Source organism: Gorilla gorilla, chromosome 8 (assembly GCF_029281585.2).
Source record: "Gorilla gorilla gorilla isolate KB3781 chromosome 8, NHGRI_mGorGor1-v2.1_pri, whole genome shotgun sequence".
NCBI lineage: Eukaryota > Metazoa > Chordata > Mammalia > Primates > Hominidae > Gorilla > Gorilla gorilla.
This window is the reverse complement of record NC_073232.2, coordinates 140358138-140372407: the sequence shown is the minus strand read 5'-3', so window position 1 is coordinate 140372407 and position 14270 is coordinate 140358138. Positions and strand designations below refer to the sequence as shown.

Below are 14270 nucleotides of genomic sequence, written 5' to 3'. Positions count from 1 at the left end.
AGTATATACACTCCTAGGCGTATACCCAAGGGAAGTGAAAAAGCATGTCCATACAAAAACTACTACCTGAATGTTCAAGAAACTTTTTTTTTTTTTTTTTTGAGACGGAGTCTTGTTCTGTCTCCCAGGCTGGAGTGCAATGGCGCGATCTCAGCTCAATGCAACTTCTGCCTCCCAGGTTCAAGCGATTCTCCCTGCCTCAGCCTCCCAAGTAGCTGGCATTGCAGGTTCCTGCCACCATGCCCAGCTAATTTTTGTATTTTTAGTAGAGACGGGGTTTCGCCACGTTGGCCAGGCTGGCCATGAACTCCTGACCTCAGGTGATCTGCCCGCCTTGGACTCCCAAAGGGCTGGGATTACAGGTGTGAGCAACCGCACCCAGCCAAGCAGCATTATTTATAATAGTTCCAAAGTGGAAACAACCTAAATGTCCATCAACTGATGAATGGATATGCAGAATGTAGTATATCCACACAAGCGAATACTATTTGCCAGTAAAAAAGAATGATTTACTGATTCATGCTACAACATAGATGAACCTTGAAAGCATGATGCTAAGTGAAAGAACCCAATCACGGAAGACCACATACTGTATGATTCCATTTATAATAATGTCCAGAATAGACAAACCCATAGTCAGGAAGCAGATTAGTGGTTGCCAGGGGTTAGGGGAAGGAAGGAATGGGGAGTGACTGTTAATGGTACGAGGTTTCCTTTTGGGTTGATGAAAATGATCACAAATTAGATAGTGGTGATGGTTGCACAACTTTGTGAATATACTACAATTCACTGAATTGTACCCTTTAAAAAGATGAATTGCATGAATTATAGGTGAATTATATCACAATAAAGCTGTTCCTTTTTAGAGCAAAGAAATAAAAACACAAATACACAGCAGTAGTTATGTCTTGGGGGAGAACCCAGATAGATGTACATTGTTGGTAAACCTTGGGTTTACTGTTGTCTTCATGTCTTGAAAAAAGTCAATAAATGTCTTTTTCTTCAACAGGTTATGATCTTGGCCAATACCAAATGGCAGAATTTCAGGGCAGGTTAAATAACATGTAGGCTAAGGATAAAGGGCAGTGGGTAGCTATGGTTAAACCTCACTCCCAAAAAGGGAAAGGGTGAAATGAAACCTTTTTCATTTCCAATCTCTCTCCTTCCCTAGTGGTCCTGGCTTGGTCTCACCCATGTGTTTGCAGCGATGGCTGGTGGGACATTTGTAATGAACGGGGACAGTGCCTCAGGTGCACAGGCTGCCCCTGGAGGGACCCGGCTGGGCGGCACTCCTCACCTGCTCTCTCTCCTGCACCTCTGTCAGCATCACAATAGTGTGGGATTTCCATTCCCAGATCATCCTCCAGAAGTCCTCAACCGTGTGTGCCAGTGGCCCCTGGGTGGCGATGAAATAGTCCTTCTGTCGGTAGCCCTTCAAATGGAGGCGCAGAGGTTAGAGTCTGACTTCCTTCCATCCTGGCTCCATTACCTGCTCCCTAAGTTTAGGACAGCCTAAGGCCTAATGAGGAAAACTCTCTCATCCTCCACGGTCTGCACCAGACCCCAGTTGGCACAAGCACTCAGGCACACACCTGACAAGCAGGTCAAGAAGCTCGCTTATCTGAAACCATAACGGCCACCGTCAGCCCCTGAGGTCATCAACAAATGGGTATTATGAACGGGTAGTTGCCTGTGGCCACCTGAACAGCACCTGGTGGCTTAGATTCTAACATGTTTCTGTGTGTTTCAGCTAGATCAGCATGGAGCCCACCGGATTCTGGTACAATTTTCTCATCTGCAAATGGCAATATGAACACACACTTGGCTGCCATTCCCCCTTTTGCCCTTCTTCTGCGAACTCCACTGTGCATGAAGACAGCCTCTGTGTGCCCTGAACACATAATTGTATTGTCCACGTGGGTACACATTGCAGAAATCACACAAGAGAAAGAGCACAGAGGCAGTGGATATATAATTGGTGTGTAACAGATATGTAAAAGAAAAATAACTATATATTAAAAGCAGAATGAAAAAAGAGCCAATCACTTAGCAGCGAGTCTATGTCCTTCTATTTCCAAAGTCCACTTTTTTTTTTTTTTTTTTTTTGAGAGGGGGTCTCTCGCTCTCGCTCTGTTGCCCAGGCTGGAGTACAGTGGTGTAATCTCAGCTCACTGCAACCTCAGCCTCCCGGATTCAAGCAATTCTCCTGCCTCAGCTTCCCGAGTAGCTGGGATTACAGGCACCTGCCATCACGCCCAGCTAATTTTTGTATTTTTAGTAGAGACGGGTTTTGCCATATTGGCCAGGCTAGTTTCAAACTCCTGACCCCAAGTGATCTGCCCGCCTTAGCTTCCCAAAGTGTTGGGATTACAGGTGTGAGCCATCGTGCCTTGCCACTTTTTTTTTTAAGCAAGTAATTCTGCTAACAGAAATGGTTGAGTTTCTGGAAACATGTCAATTCTTTCTCATTGTGAAAGCAAGCTAATCAAGTCTGTGGTCACGTGTGAAGGAAACACATCTGCATAAACACAACCCAGGCCAGCAAACGTACGTCTATGAAGGATGCGTTGATGTAGTCTGTGTATTCTTGACCCCTTTTCATGGAAAGGATCACTCGGTTGAAGTCATCTGCAAAGCATTATCTTCCTTTAGTTATTACAAAAAGGGTCCCACCTTGCTAACTTTAATCCATTGCTACAAGCTTGCAAAATATAGATCCTATTAATAAAATCACTAGGTAATGCCAACTCTTTGGAAAGTTTACGTTATGAGAGACGATAATTAAAGTGGCTCAGGGGCACTTTTCTTTTTGAAGGAAAACTCTGAAAACAACCCAATTATCATTTTCATTTTTCAGGAATCGATATAATACATACCAAAATACAAGCACTAAAAATATTGCGCTGAAGGAGTAAATGGAATGTGGTCAGGCAAGCAATCTAGGGTGGCCAGCAGGACACCGGGGCCCCAGAAAACCAGGTGCCAGAGTCTGAAGATGCCAGGGCCCCGGGGAGCTCTACTCGCCTGCAGTGCTCGGGGAGACCCTGCTGCAGCAGACCTGCTCACAGCTGTTTCCAGATGGTGTTTGTTGACCTGTGACTCTGTCGAGGACACGTCTATAACGAGGCACACCCTCCTCCCAAGCGGGGCATCTCCCACCTCCCTCCCTAGTTCCTCGGATCCCTGTGGAGTCTGCTTTTGGGCCGGGTTTCTCAAGTTTCTCTTTTTCCCACTTGGTGAGCCTCCCGATTCCCACTCCCCTGCCTACTGCGTGTGGCCCTGTCTTCTTGCCAGCTTTGCCTCCACTCCTCCCACACCTGCCAGGTCCTCCTTCCCTCTCCCATGACCTGGGTGGCAGACCAGTGTCCTGACTCTACCCTGGGCCCATTTCTTGTCCTCCTCAAGGCCACAGCCTTTTCCTAGGTGGTCTCAGCTGAGTTCACCTGCATGGCCTCGGCTGGGTGGCTCAGGCCCCTCTGTGTAAGGGGGAGGCGGGCCTCTGCCCAGGCTTGGGGAGACAAGGAATGAGACAAGGAATCCCAAGTCGTGCCTGCCGCAAATCTCCAGCTTCTGTGAAGCCCTCCCCTGAAATCCAGCCTCGGCTGCCCTCCCGCACCTGCAAGCTCATATCCCAAGCAGCTTGCCTGAGACCCATGCAGGACTGTCTGGGTCAGCTGGTGCTTCACAGGTGTCTTTTCTACCTGACATTTGATACAGCACACAGGAGCCCTTAGCCTGAGGCCAGAGGACACCCTGCTTTTGACCCTGGTGCACAGGGGTAAGCGGTCAATGGCTTCTCCAGGATGAAAGCCTCCGGCACCAGCCCCGCCCCAGCCCTGCCCAAGCCACGCCACGGGTGCCTTACACGGGATGATCTGGATGACCCTGGCCTTCTTCATGTTTGCCGGCAAGTTGCCCGTCCTCATGTTCTCCTTCATGATCCGGACATTTGTCAATTTCTGCAGCAGAGAAGGATATAATGACACAGTTAAACCTCTGACACTCCTGAGCACATTGCTCAGCCGAGGACTAGCGCTGCTGGCAAGGACGCCTGCTCAAAGGAAACCACTCTCCAACCCAGGAAGCCTCCTTAGCATTGGGAAATAGAAATGTGTGCCCAGCAGGGCTGCTATGAGGCTCTGAAAGCCACCTGATCCTTCTTCCCTTGTAAATCATGGCTCAGGTATTGCCCCTGCTTTTTCTGAGGTCAGTTAAGGGGCAAGTGATTGAAAGAGGCTTCCTTTAAATGGTCACCTGTTTTCCTCGTGCCCTTGGCTGCTTACACCAGGATGGAGAGCAGGGTCAGCTGTACTCACCCTGAACTCCTCCTCCAGCCCGATCTTGTCGAAGTGGGTGGTGGTGCCGTGCATGGTCTGCAGGTGCTTCTCCAGGGAGGACACGTCCAGCTCTGTGTCCCCGTAGAGGTAGTACTCGAGTAAGGCTTGGTAGATGAACGTGTACTGCATCTGCAGAGAGGCCAGGGGTGCCCACACCCTCAACTCTGCCCTGCAGTCTTGGCCCACGTGGAGCTTGGCAGACCAAAGGGGGCGGCTCTCTTCTTTTTCTCTTTTTGCCAACACAAGGAGGTGTGGGGCAAGAGTCAGAGTACCGGCCACAGATAATGACCATTTATGCCCTTGAGTAAGGAGAACGGTAGCAGCAGAGCCTCACATTGGTGAGCATACCACGCACTGTGTACATGCACTGTTTGGGGGAGTAGGATTGCCCCATCTCACATGAGGATATGAGGGAAAGATGAGGACGAGGGAGTCCCCGAGGTCCCACGCGTGGGCAGGGAAGGCTATGGGGAGGGAAGCCAGGCCAGGCCCAGGCGGGTTGCCACATGCCCATCAGAGCTAGGGCCCTGCACACCTGTGTGGGGAAGGCATCGGGTTTGCTTTGGGAAGCTAGACCAGGGCAAGAGGAAGGCATGACTCACATCCGTTTGAACCATCTGAGGGCGCTGATTACGGATTCGAGACACAAATTCAAACACATCCACCTTCTGCTCCGCGTGCATCATGGCCATCATGGCATCGATCACAATGAAGGTGCCCGTCCGGCCCACGCCCGCGCTTTGGGGAAAGAGAAAGATGCTGCGTCGTGAGTCACACTCCTCCCGAAGTAAATGAAAGGCCCCAAAGGGGCCTGCGCACCCAGGTCACTGGATGCAACTTTTTTTTTTTTTTGGTTAATTAGGAGCAAAGCCACAGTGCGGCCACCAGAGGGAGCTGTGGTCTCAGTAAAGTGATCTCAGGCCGGTCCTCTGATAGCCACCGACACTCTACTAAGAGGCACATTAACAGCTGGTGCAGTAAGCCTCGGATTAGGCTGTGCGGAGAATTTTTCTCACTTACCAAACAGTGTCTTCTTCTTATATGTGTGATTGGCATCCTAGATCTGCCCCTCTGGGAGCAGAGGGACCTCAGATTAGCTATGCAACAGCTCTGGTATCCAGCCTCCCTCTCTGTCAAACTGGGCAAACCAAGTCATCTGATTCGGGGCATTAAGTGAGGTGGCATCTGTCAGATTACTGTTATCTGACCCTGCAAATTCCTCCCAGTATGAGCTACACTGGAAGGTGGGTGGGGTGGGGTCCAGCCTCTGCTTGGCCCCAGCAAGGGAGTGTTGCTCAGACTTGGGGAAAGCCCGTTCTTCGGGGGTTCCTGGACGGCTTCTCCTGAACACCTGCATGACAGGTGCAGAGCGCCTGCATCACTGCGTGCAGGTGGCTTTTGTCCCTGGCAGTGCTGTGATACTCAGAATGAACCTGTCTGTAACAGATGGAAACTTAGTATCTAATCAAAGTGATACCCTGGTGAGGCCAAGCACTGCCAGGAACAAGTGGGGCTCTCTGTGGACAGGGGGTTGTGGGGTGGCCTTGGCTGCACATTTGAGTAATTCTTCATGTTGTGCAAAGCCCACCCCGATGCCAGTCACAGGCTCCGCCGAGGCTGTCCTTCCCATCACAGGTGAGGAAACCGAGGCTGAAGTGGCAGCTGGCGAGGAGCAGCCTGGTCCTCGGACCCTGGTCTTCAGGACAGCGTGGTCTGGAAGACTCTGCTGTGGGGGCCCGTCTGAGCATGGTGTGCTCTTCCACAACGACTTGTGTGTTGTTGGGGGGCTTCCTGTAGAAACCAGGGGGCTTTCCCTGGTTTCCATCTTGGTTCCCAGAGGTGACTTGGGATTCCCGGGGAGAGGTGAGGGCGGCCAAGCAGACCTGCCCAGAACTCCATTCCCACCATCAACCGGAGCCTCCTGGCTTTGGTGGGTTTTATCGACTGGGATGAAGAGGGGGCTCTCTGAACATTCTCCTGTAGGGTTCTTGGGGCCTGGCTCAGTCACTGACATTTGTGTTCACATCAGCCCTGCCCAAACCTCTGCCCACCCTGATATTGGTCCCCTGGCATTGCCCATGAGGGTGAGTCCTCCCACTGTGGCCTGCCCTTGAGAGTCCCGCACCGTGGCCCCCACAGCGTACCTACAGTGGACCACGATGGGCCCAGCGTGCACGGGGTTGAGCATCTTTACTTTCTTGAGGAACTTCAGCATCCCAATGGGGGTAAAAGGCACTCCGAAGTCGGGCCAGCTGGTGAAGTGCAGCTGTGAGACCAGCCTGGGGGCTTTGCAGCCATCGGGGAGCTGCTGCGGGGGACGCAGGGAGACAAGAGTGGGTGAAACAATCCTCCCCTTGCTCCCCCAGCATCTCATTCTGAGGAGGCTGCCGTGGGCTCCCCTGTGCTGGGGCTGCATAGGGGAGGGGCCCATCCACAGAGGGCCTGCCCGAGCCAGACAGCCTGGACCTTACCCCTGCCGACTCTGAACATGTGCTGCTTTTGGGGCCACAGAACAGGGCCTGCAGCAACCGTCTATGCCCAGGTCAGGCAGGGCCCAAGCAGCCAGACACATCCCCAAAGTTGGTCTGTGTGCTCACAGACCCCCATGCAAGCAGGGCGGCCACGGCCCATCTTGCCTGGACAGTCCCACCTCAGGCCTGTGGTGCTGAGTAATCACCAACAGCACATCCTTCCTTGTGCAAAGCTGTCTTACATTTGGGAGGACAGATGATGCAGTCGGCCTGCTCTTTGGAGTCTCCCAGACCTGCCCTCAGAGCCTCTCTCAGCTTTCGGACCCAGAGCCCATGAGTTTAATTCACTTGCCCAGATCATGGAAGGTGATATACAGTGTATTTGGAAGTAGATATGTGTGCATGTGTGTGCACATGTATGCATGTGTGTGCACGTGTGCACATGTATGTGTGGGTGAATGTGTGTGCACACGTGTGAATGTGTGTGCACATGTATGCATGTGTGTGTGCACGTGTGTGGGTGTATGTGTGTGCATGTGTGCACCCATGTGCATGTATGTGTGAGTGTATGTGTGTACGTGTGAATGTGTGTGCATGTGTGCACGTGTGCGTGTGTGAATGTGTGTGGATGTGTGTGAATGTGCGTGTGTGGTTGTATGTGTGTGCACGTGTGAATGTGCATGTGTGCATCTGTGTGCGTGTGTGGGTGCATGTGCGCATGTGTGCATGTGTGTATGTGTGCATGTGTGTGCATGTGAATGTGTGGGTGTATGTGTGTGCACATGCGTGAATGTGTGCGTGTGTGCATGTGAGTGGGGGTGTATGTGTGTGCACATGTGTGAATGTGTGAACGTGCATGCATTTGTACAGCTGTGTGCGTGTGTGTGTGCATGTGCGTGCCTTGTGTGAGTATGTGTACATGTGTGTGCCTGTGTGTGGGTGTGTGTGCATGTGTGTGCCTGTGTGTGGGAGTATGTGTGTGCGTGTGCATGTGGGTGCCTATGTGCGCCTGTGTGCACATTTCTGGGAGAGATGCGAGCAGGGGATAGGATAAGAATAATCAGCTCATCCTTTTCCTTTTTTGCTGTGGCTTCTTGGAACCTCAGACACTTATTTTGTGACCTAATTATGCCAATCACTCTATCTTTAAATCCTGACAAAATGGTCTTCTGTCTTTTCTCTATGGTTTTAAACTTTCTTCTATATCTTGATTTCATCTGCTTTGCATATACATATTTTTACTGATCTCTCTCTTAAACCTTTTGGGGTGGTGGAACTAGCAGAACCCAAGTGTGGAAAATAACGAGATTTCAGACAGAATTCGGAAAGTGTTAGAAAAAAACCCCACCTCCCAGTCAGTGTGTGAAATGTCACTGTGCTACTGAGGGAGGACCTCACCCCCAGGCCCCTCCAATGACTGGTCTTCCTCCTGGAGAGGCCCAGAGGAGTCACTAGGAATTAGGAGCCCCCAGCACTGCCTGCAGACCCTTGTGCACCGGCCTCTGGTGTCTTGGCCCTCTTGCATGTCTGCCTATCACAGCCTGGCCACTGCACCCTCTCAGCCAGGGCTGCGACAGTGCTGGGCTGGGAGCAAAGCACTTCAAAAATGCAGAAGGGTGTTAACTCTGGGCATGATGCTCTCTGAAAATGATCTTTCTGGAAGGGCAGCAACTAGAGATGCTTACTGGCTGTATGCAGAACTTCCGGATGGTGTAGTCGACCAAAACCACGCAGTCCTCCACGCACACCCGGATGTTTCCATAGGTCCAGCAGCCTTGGTCGGGCCAGTACTGATGGCACTTTTCCTGCACGGAACAATTTAATAGAAGCAAACAGATCTGTGGGTGCAATGCATCATGACATCCCCCCACCCAACTACAGAAGGCCTCACACACACCAGCTGGAGTCACACAGCTCCCACAGCTGAGAAACAAGTTCACGTGTGTCGACCTCTTGAATGGGGAAACTGAGGCTGCATAACTGGTGAACAGCAGCCTTGACACTATGACTAGGATGCCCCAAGGCTTTCTGATGTAGACAGCAACAATGTCTCATTTCTTCATTCATTCGCGAATCCCATACATTTTATTAACTGACCATCAACCAGTTATGCTGAGCCTGTAGCCTTCAGAGCTGGGCACCTAACTCCAAATGACCCTCAGGCCAGAGGGCAAGGACGGTGCTCCCCCCAGACATTTCCCACTGGATTCAGCAATTTGTGTTTGTCCTGCTCAGTTCACTAAGGACAAAGTTAATTTGCACCACTGCCAGTCTGCCGTTCAAGAGTGATGAACCTATGACTGGGCTAATGATCTTCATTTTTCTCTAGCAGGGACGAGGCTGCCGTGGAGTCTGCAGAAGAGGGTGCATTGCTACAGACAGGCCCATTTCTTTACCTTCCCGACCTCTGAAGCAAGAATGACCCAAAATACACGTTCCAGGAGCCCTTTCATTTTGCAGCACCGCCCGCAGCACCTGCCCGGTGGTGTCCTCCATCACTTCGCGAGTGAATGAGGACCCACCTCAAGGGGGAAAAGATCTACTTCATCTGCCAGAGAAACATCTCTGGAATGGAACAAGCCTGCCAATAGTCAGAGAGTGTATCCAGGGAATGGCCCCTGAGCAGCACAGCTTGTGGTCAAGCCTCCAGGATTAACAGTCTTATGAAACAAACAGCATCTGGTATTTAGTAGAGAGCAGCATCATTGTGTGATGACGGCTACCGACAACTTCGCCCTCCTTATACCTGGCTCCGGGCAGGGCTGTGGGGCTGCGGGTCACAGGCCATCTCTGATGCAGCCCAGGGGAATTGCAAATGCCTACATGTCCCGGTTTGGGTGAGTCTTGGCCCTATGGGGAGCCCTGGGGTCCCTCCTGAGCTTCTCACCTTGAAGGCTCTCTGGTAGGAACTGAGAACGTGTCTCAGCCTCTCAAGGGCTCAGTGTTGGTGGCTGGTTTTATACCCCCTCCCTCTGCCTCCCTCCCACCCGATCATGAGATGCCAGGGCAGCTGTGTTTTGCAATGCAGAGCCCAGGATGTGGAAGCCAAGGAAACCACAACAGAAGTGTGAGCAATTAAGAAAAAGGGAACTCTATTGAGAAATGATTTCATCTGAATTGGTGAGAATGAGGACGCGGCAGCAGCCCAGCACTGAGTCACAGGAGTGGAAAAATCCAGTAGGAGGCTGTGGAGGAAGATGGAGAGAAAATGCCAGTGACACTTTCAGCAGAATGACTGAAAGAGGGAAGTGAGGGCGTCCTTGAGCCCCACTGCTTCTGTGCTGGTCTCATGCTTGGAGCACCAGCCCCAGGAAGACTGGTCCCTATGGGCCGCGGGTCACGGGGGACCCTGAGGCTCCTGGTGAAGGGTCAGCCTCCTTTCCCCTCGCGTGGGTGTCCTCCTCCATGGCCGCTACAGCGCAGGCAGAGTGAAGAGTCCTGGGCTGGGAATCCCCTGCTTCCCTCTCTCACTCTTCCCCATGACAAAGCATGACAAGGGCAAGATTTGCAAGGGCAAAGGGGTGGCCCTCCACAGCCCTGTTTCAGCTCCCCCCAGAGCAGAATGAAAGCCTCCATCCTATTCCTGACCAGAAACGGTGGCTGGAGGCTGCTTCCTGTGTTTTGGGTGGCAATTAGTAAGCTGGCACTGTGGGGACCAGAGCACCTCCCAGCCTGCCCTTCCTGTGGGCTCCTGCCACCCATCTTCTTCCCCAGCTGAGCTCCCCAAGGCCTGGTACTCCCATCTAAAAATGGCAGCCCTTCCCCACAGTCCTCGCTACAATGCCTGGGAACTGCTGGGGCCAGGCCAGCAGATGACTGAGGAGCTCAGGACACAGTAGGCCCTGAGCAGGGCCGGGCAGGACACACGGCTCCCACTGAACCGGGCCTTCATGCCAGAACATGCCAGAAGCACAGCCTCCTAACTTCGCCCCACCTGTGGCAAGTGTCCCTCAGGCTCCCAGTTCTTCTTTCATTCTGGAGAGTGAGCTCACTGCCTATGGCATGGCTCCCTGCCTGTCACTCAACCCCACCCCCGCACCCAGGCTCCCCACAGCCCCCACTTCTCAGCCCTGAATTTGAGCCCCTATTCCTTGCACCTGGGACAGAGCTGGCCCAGCACAGCAGATGCTAATGAGTACTTGTTACATTAGGAAACGAATCAGTTCAACTTTTCTTCTTTGTCAATGATTCAAATTCTTATAACGTACATGCATCCTTTTTTGAATTAGAAACAGCTAATTAAATATATTCGGATGACAAATCAACATTTCTTCAATATACCACGTTTTCCAAAAGCATTTCTCTGGTCTGGATAATAAGCGCGAAATCATGTTCATTTCTAGTCTGAGCTCTGCCGTATGACATGCTCAACATCCTAAAACTCTAACTTCTAAGATTCATGTCTCTCATCAGGCAGGCAGAGCCATGGGGCCAGCCAGGGGCCACTCTCACTTGGGAAAAAAAAGGAAACTCTTGTGTCATTGTGTTATCACAGATTAGATAACAGTGAGATGCTGGGGACACAGGGGATTTGTTTCGTGAGGAAAATGCTGTAAGCCACTGCATGTGTTTGGGTTTTTTTCTGCAGTGATAGTGGGAGGAAGGGAGGGAAGTAGGAAAAGGAAGTGGTAAGAACATCCCCAGCCCGGCAGCAGCAGCTGAAAGGAAGTGATACCGGGGCCAGATGCCTGGAACTCACCTCTTTCCTTTCTTTCAAGTTTGTTAACATGACGATGGTGGCAGACTTTTGCTCCCAGACCATTCTCCAGAAGTCGTTAACCGTTTCCTGTTTGGGGCCTGTGTGTAGAGGACAATTTCGAAGTCAAAAGGCATGAAGGGAAGTCCCTTTGGGGTCCCAGCCCCGGCACCCTGGCCGTTGGCCCCTGGACAGCTGTTCACTCCCTTCTCAGGCTTGTTGGGGACACACACGTCATGACCTGAAGCGTTCCGGAACCGGCAGGGGCTGCCTGTCCTGCGACTCACCCACTCCAGCTAGGAACTCCTCAGTGGGCAAGATAATTGGGCCCAGGTTGAGTTATGACGTTCACAGGTAAGAAGCAGGGTTCAGATGAGGGTTGGGTCTACAGCCAAGTGTGGGAGAGCTGGTGAAAGCCTTGCGAGAGGCAGAGACTGGCCAGCCTCACCCTGCATTCCCAATCCCCTCCTCTTTGTCAAAATCTTACTCTCAGCATGGTGCTGTCCAATACGATATGAGCTAAAGTCCCTCGGGAGGGGGATGTGAACAACAGACAAAGTGTCACTAGGAGAAAGTCCTCTGCCCCTATCCACTTCCTGTCTGAGCTGCGGCTATTTTGCAGCCCCGAGCTAAGCGCTACGTGCTGAGGGGGATGGGCTGGGAGATAAGGAAGCCCCTGGCCCTGCTGCTGTCCTGCCGTGGACTGGCTCCCTGTGGGTGTCTGCTGGCAAGAGAGAAACACATGCTTTCATCTGCTTCAGCCAGGATCGTCAGGTTTCCTGAGGTTTCCAGCTGGGCACATTCCTGATGGCCTCTGCGTGTGCACATGTGTGTCCTTTTTTCTTAGAGATTCTGCATTTGTAACAACTTCCCAGGTGATTTTGATGTACGCTGAATTTCAGAGCTCATTGCCCTAAAGACTCCTGGCCTAAGAGTGAGGAAGTCTGAGGAATCTGGTTTCAGCTCCACTGATATCTAACCGCACGCACACCAGGTCCTGCAGATGACAACCTCTGGTGGAATGGAGTGATGCTGGATTCAGTACTCAACACACAAGGTAGCACACAGTGCCAGCTTACTAATTGCCACCCAAAACACCTGTGCAAGGTGAAGGACACGTTTTCACAGCTGAAGTATATTCTTAGTTATGGCCTTGATCTGAAAAGCTATTCACCCCACTAACCCCTGCCCAAACTTGGGGGCCATGTAGGGCTCAGCCGGCTGAGAGAAATTCAAGGTTATCTGATGCAAGTATTAACATGCTGGAATGGCAGCCGGGGCCACTGCGTGCCCTGTGTTCACACCATATAGATGTGGGAATAAGTAAGTGTGTGTTTCTCTGACTACACATATCCGTTGTGTGAATGGATATCTAACGTGTCTGTTAGGTGTAAACACACACACACACATCCAGTATAAGTCCTTGGTCTTGTTGGCATACAGAGAAGGAAATAAGAGCTATTCACGTCATTTTACCAAAAATACGCTGAGAAATTAATAAAAAGCTTACCTTGAGCTGCTATGAATTTATTCTTCTCTTTGTAACCCTAGAAAAAATAACATCAGATTTATATTTTTTCAGAATTATCTTTGCTGAAAGGATTTGTTGGTGTTGCTGTTAGGAAAGCAATACATATTCACCATGGAAAATTTGCAAAACACAGGAAAAGGTTAAGAAGGAAAGAAAACTCACCAGCAACCAGAAATAACAAATCCTATTTCATACGTCCCCTCTCTAGTCTGTTTTTCTGCCAAACCTTTCCCAGACTCACCCACAAGCAGACATGCAGACATTTCTGTCCTCTAATTGGGTGAACATGTACAATTTATTATATGTTGTATTTTTAATGGGAATTTTATTATTGATATTAAATGATCTCTTAAAGATCAATACAAATGGAGTTCTAATAGTCCACTGCACATGGTTTTACCACAATCTGTTTAACTACCCATGCTCCCTGTTCTATTTGGTCAGGAATATACATAATGCTGTAGTGAACATCCTCTGTGCTCATCTCTGACTCTTGAAATCAAATTCCCAGATGCTGATGCCAGTGTGTAAAGCACGGGCAGTTCCGTGCCCTTTGTGCTTGTGGCCAAACTGCCCAGAAAGGTTGTGACAATTTACACTCCGGGCATCAGACAAGAAAGTGCTTACTGCTCATGCCCCAGCTGGGCCAGGGGAACAAGAAACCTCTGCCCACTTACATCTATGTAGGAAGCATTGATGTAGTCTGAACAGGGAATTCCATCCACTTGGCTCAGAATCACCCTAGAATGGTCATCTGGAAAAAAAACCCAAACAAAGCCAAGATATTAGGACCAGGAATCACAGTGCTGTCTCTTCCAGAAATCACAGTGCTGTCTCTTCATCTGCAGTGTCAGCTCCTGGGAAGGGCAAAAGCAGCTTCACAGCGACACCGGGGGTGGCAGAGATGTTCTTCCTCAACGTTCCCATGGAGAACACTAGTGTCCTGAGAGAGAATGCACCTGCTTTGGTGAACACTGACTGTCTCAGCTGTGGCATGACGACAAGGGTAGGATTTCAGCATCCAGGATGGGGGCTGCTGGGTCATTACATAGCAAGAATGGCAGAACGTGCCAGGCCCCTGGCAGTGCAAGGGCTGTATTTTATGAACCCTGCACTGGGCCCCAGTGTTGCCAAGTGTGGGTGCACTTAAAAGAGCCCCAGGACAGGAGAACTGAGTCCACTCTCCCAGGCTTCCCAGGGAAATGAGCACCAGCCCCAGGAGGACAAGTGGATGT

General features: G+C 51.0%; 1 protein-coding gene across 6 annotated transcripts in view; it reads right to left on the bottom strand.

The window, feature by feature from the left end:
- PTPRE (protein tyrosine phosphatase receptor type E) overlaps positions 1 to 14270 on the bottom strand; it is a 179687-nt gene that overhangs the window by 11090 nt on the left and 154327 nt on the right. For all 6 annotated transcript variants that reach the window (XM_055353693.1, XM_055353694.1, XM_019035356.4 and 3 more), the window contains 10 exons: positions 13713 to 13789; positions 13015 to 13051; positions 11508 to 11605; positions 8494 to 8613; positions 6482 to 6645; positions 4940 to 5075; positions 4317 to 4466; positions 3866 to 3959; positions 2552 to 2628; positions 1298 to 1432 (listed from right to left, as the gene is read on the bottom strand). In XM_055353693.1, coding sequence (XP_055209668.1) covers positions 1298 to 1432; positions 2552 to 2628; positions 3866 to 3959; positions 4317 to 4466; positions 4940 to 5075; positions 6482 to 6645; positions 8494 to 8613; positions 11508 to 11605; positions 13015 to 13051; positions 13713 to 13789 — 1088 coding nt within the window. The remainder of the gene's footprint in view (positions 1 to 1297; positions 1433 to 2551; positions 2629 to 3865; positions 3960 to 4316; positions 4467 to 4939; positions 5076 to 6481; positions 6646 to 8493; positions 8614 to 11507; positions 11606 to 13014; positions 13052 to 13712; positions 13790 to 14270) is intronic.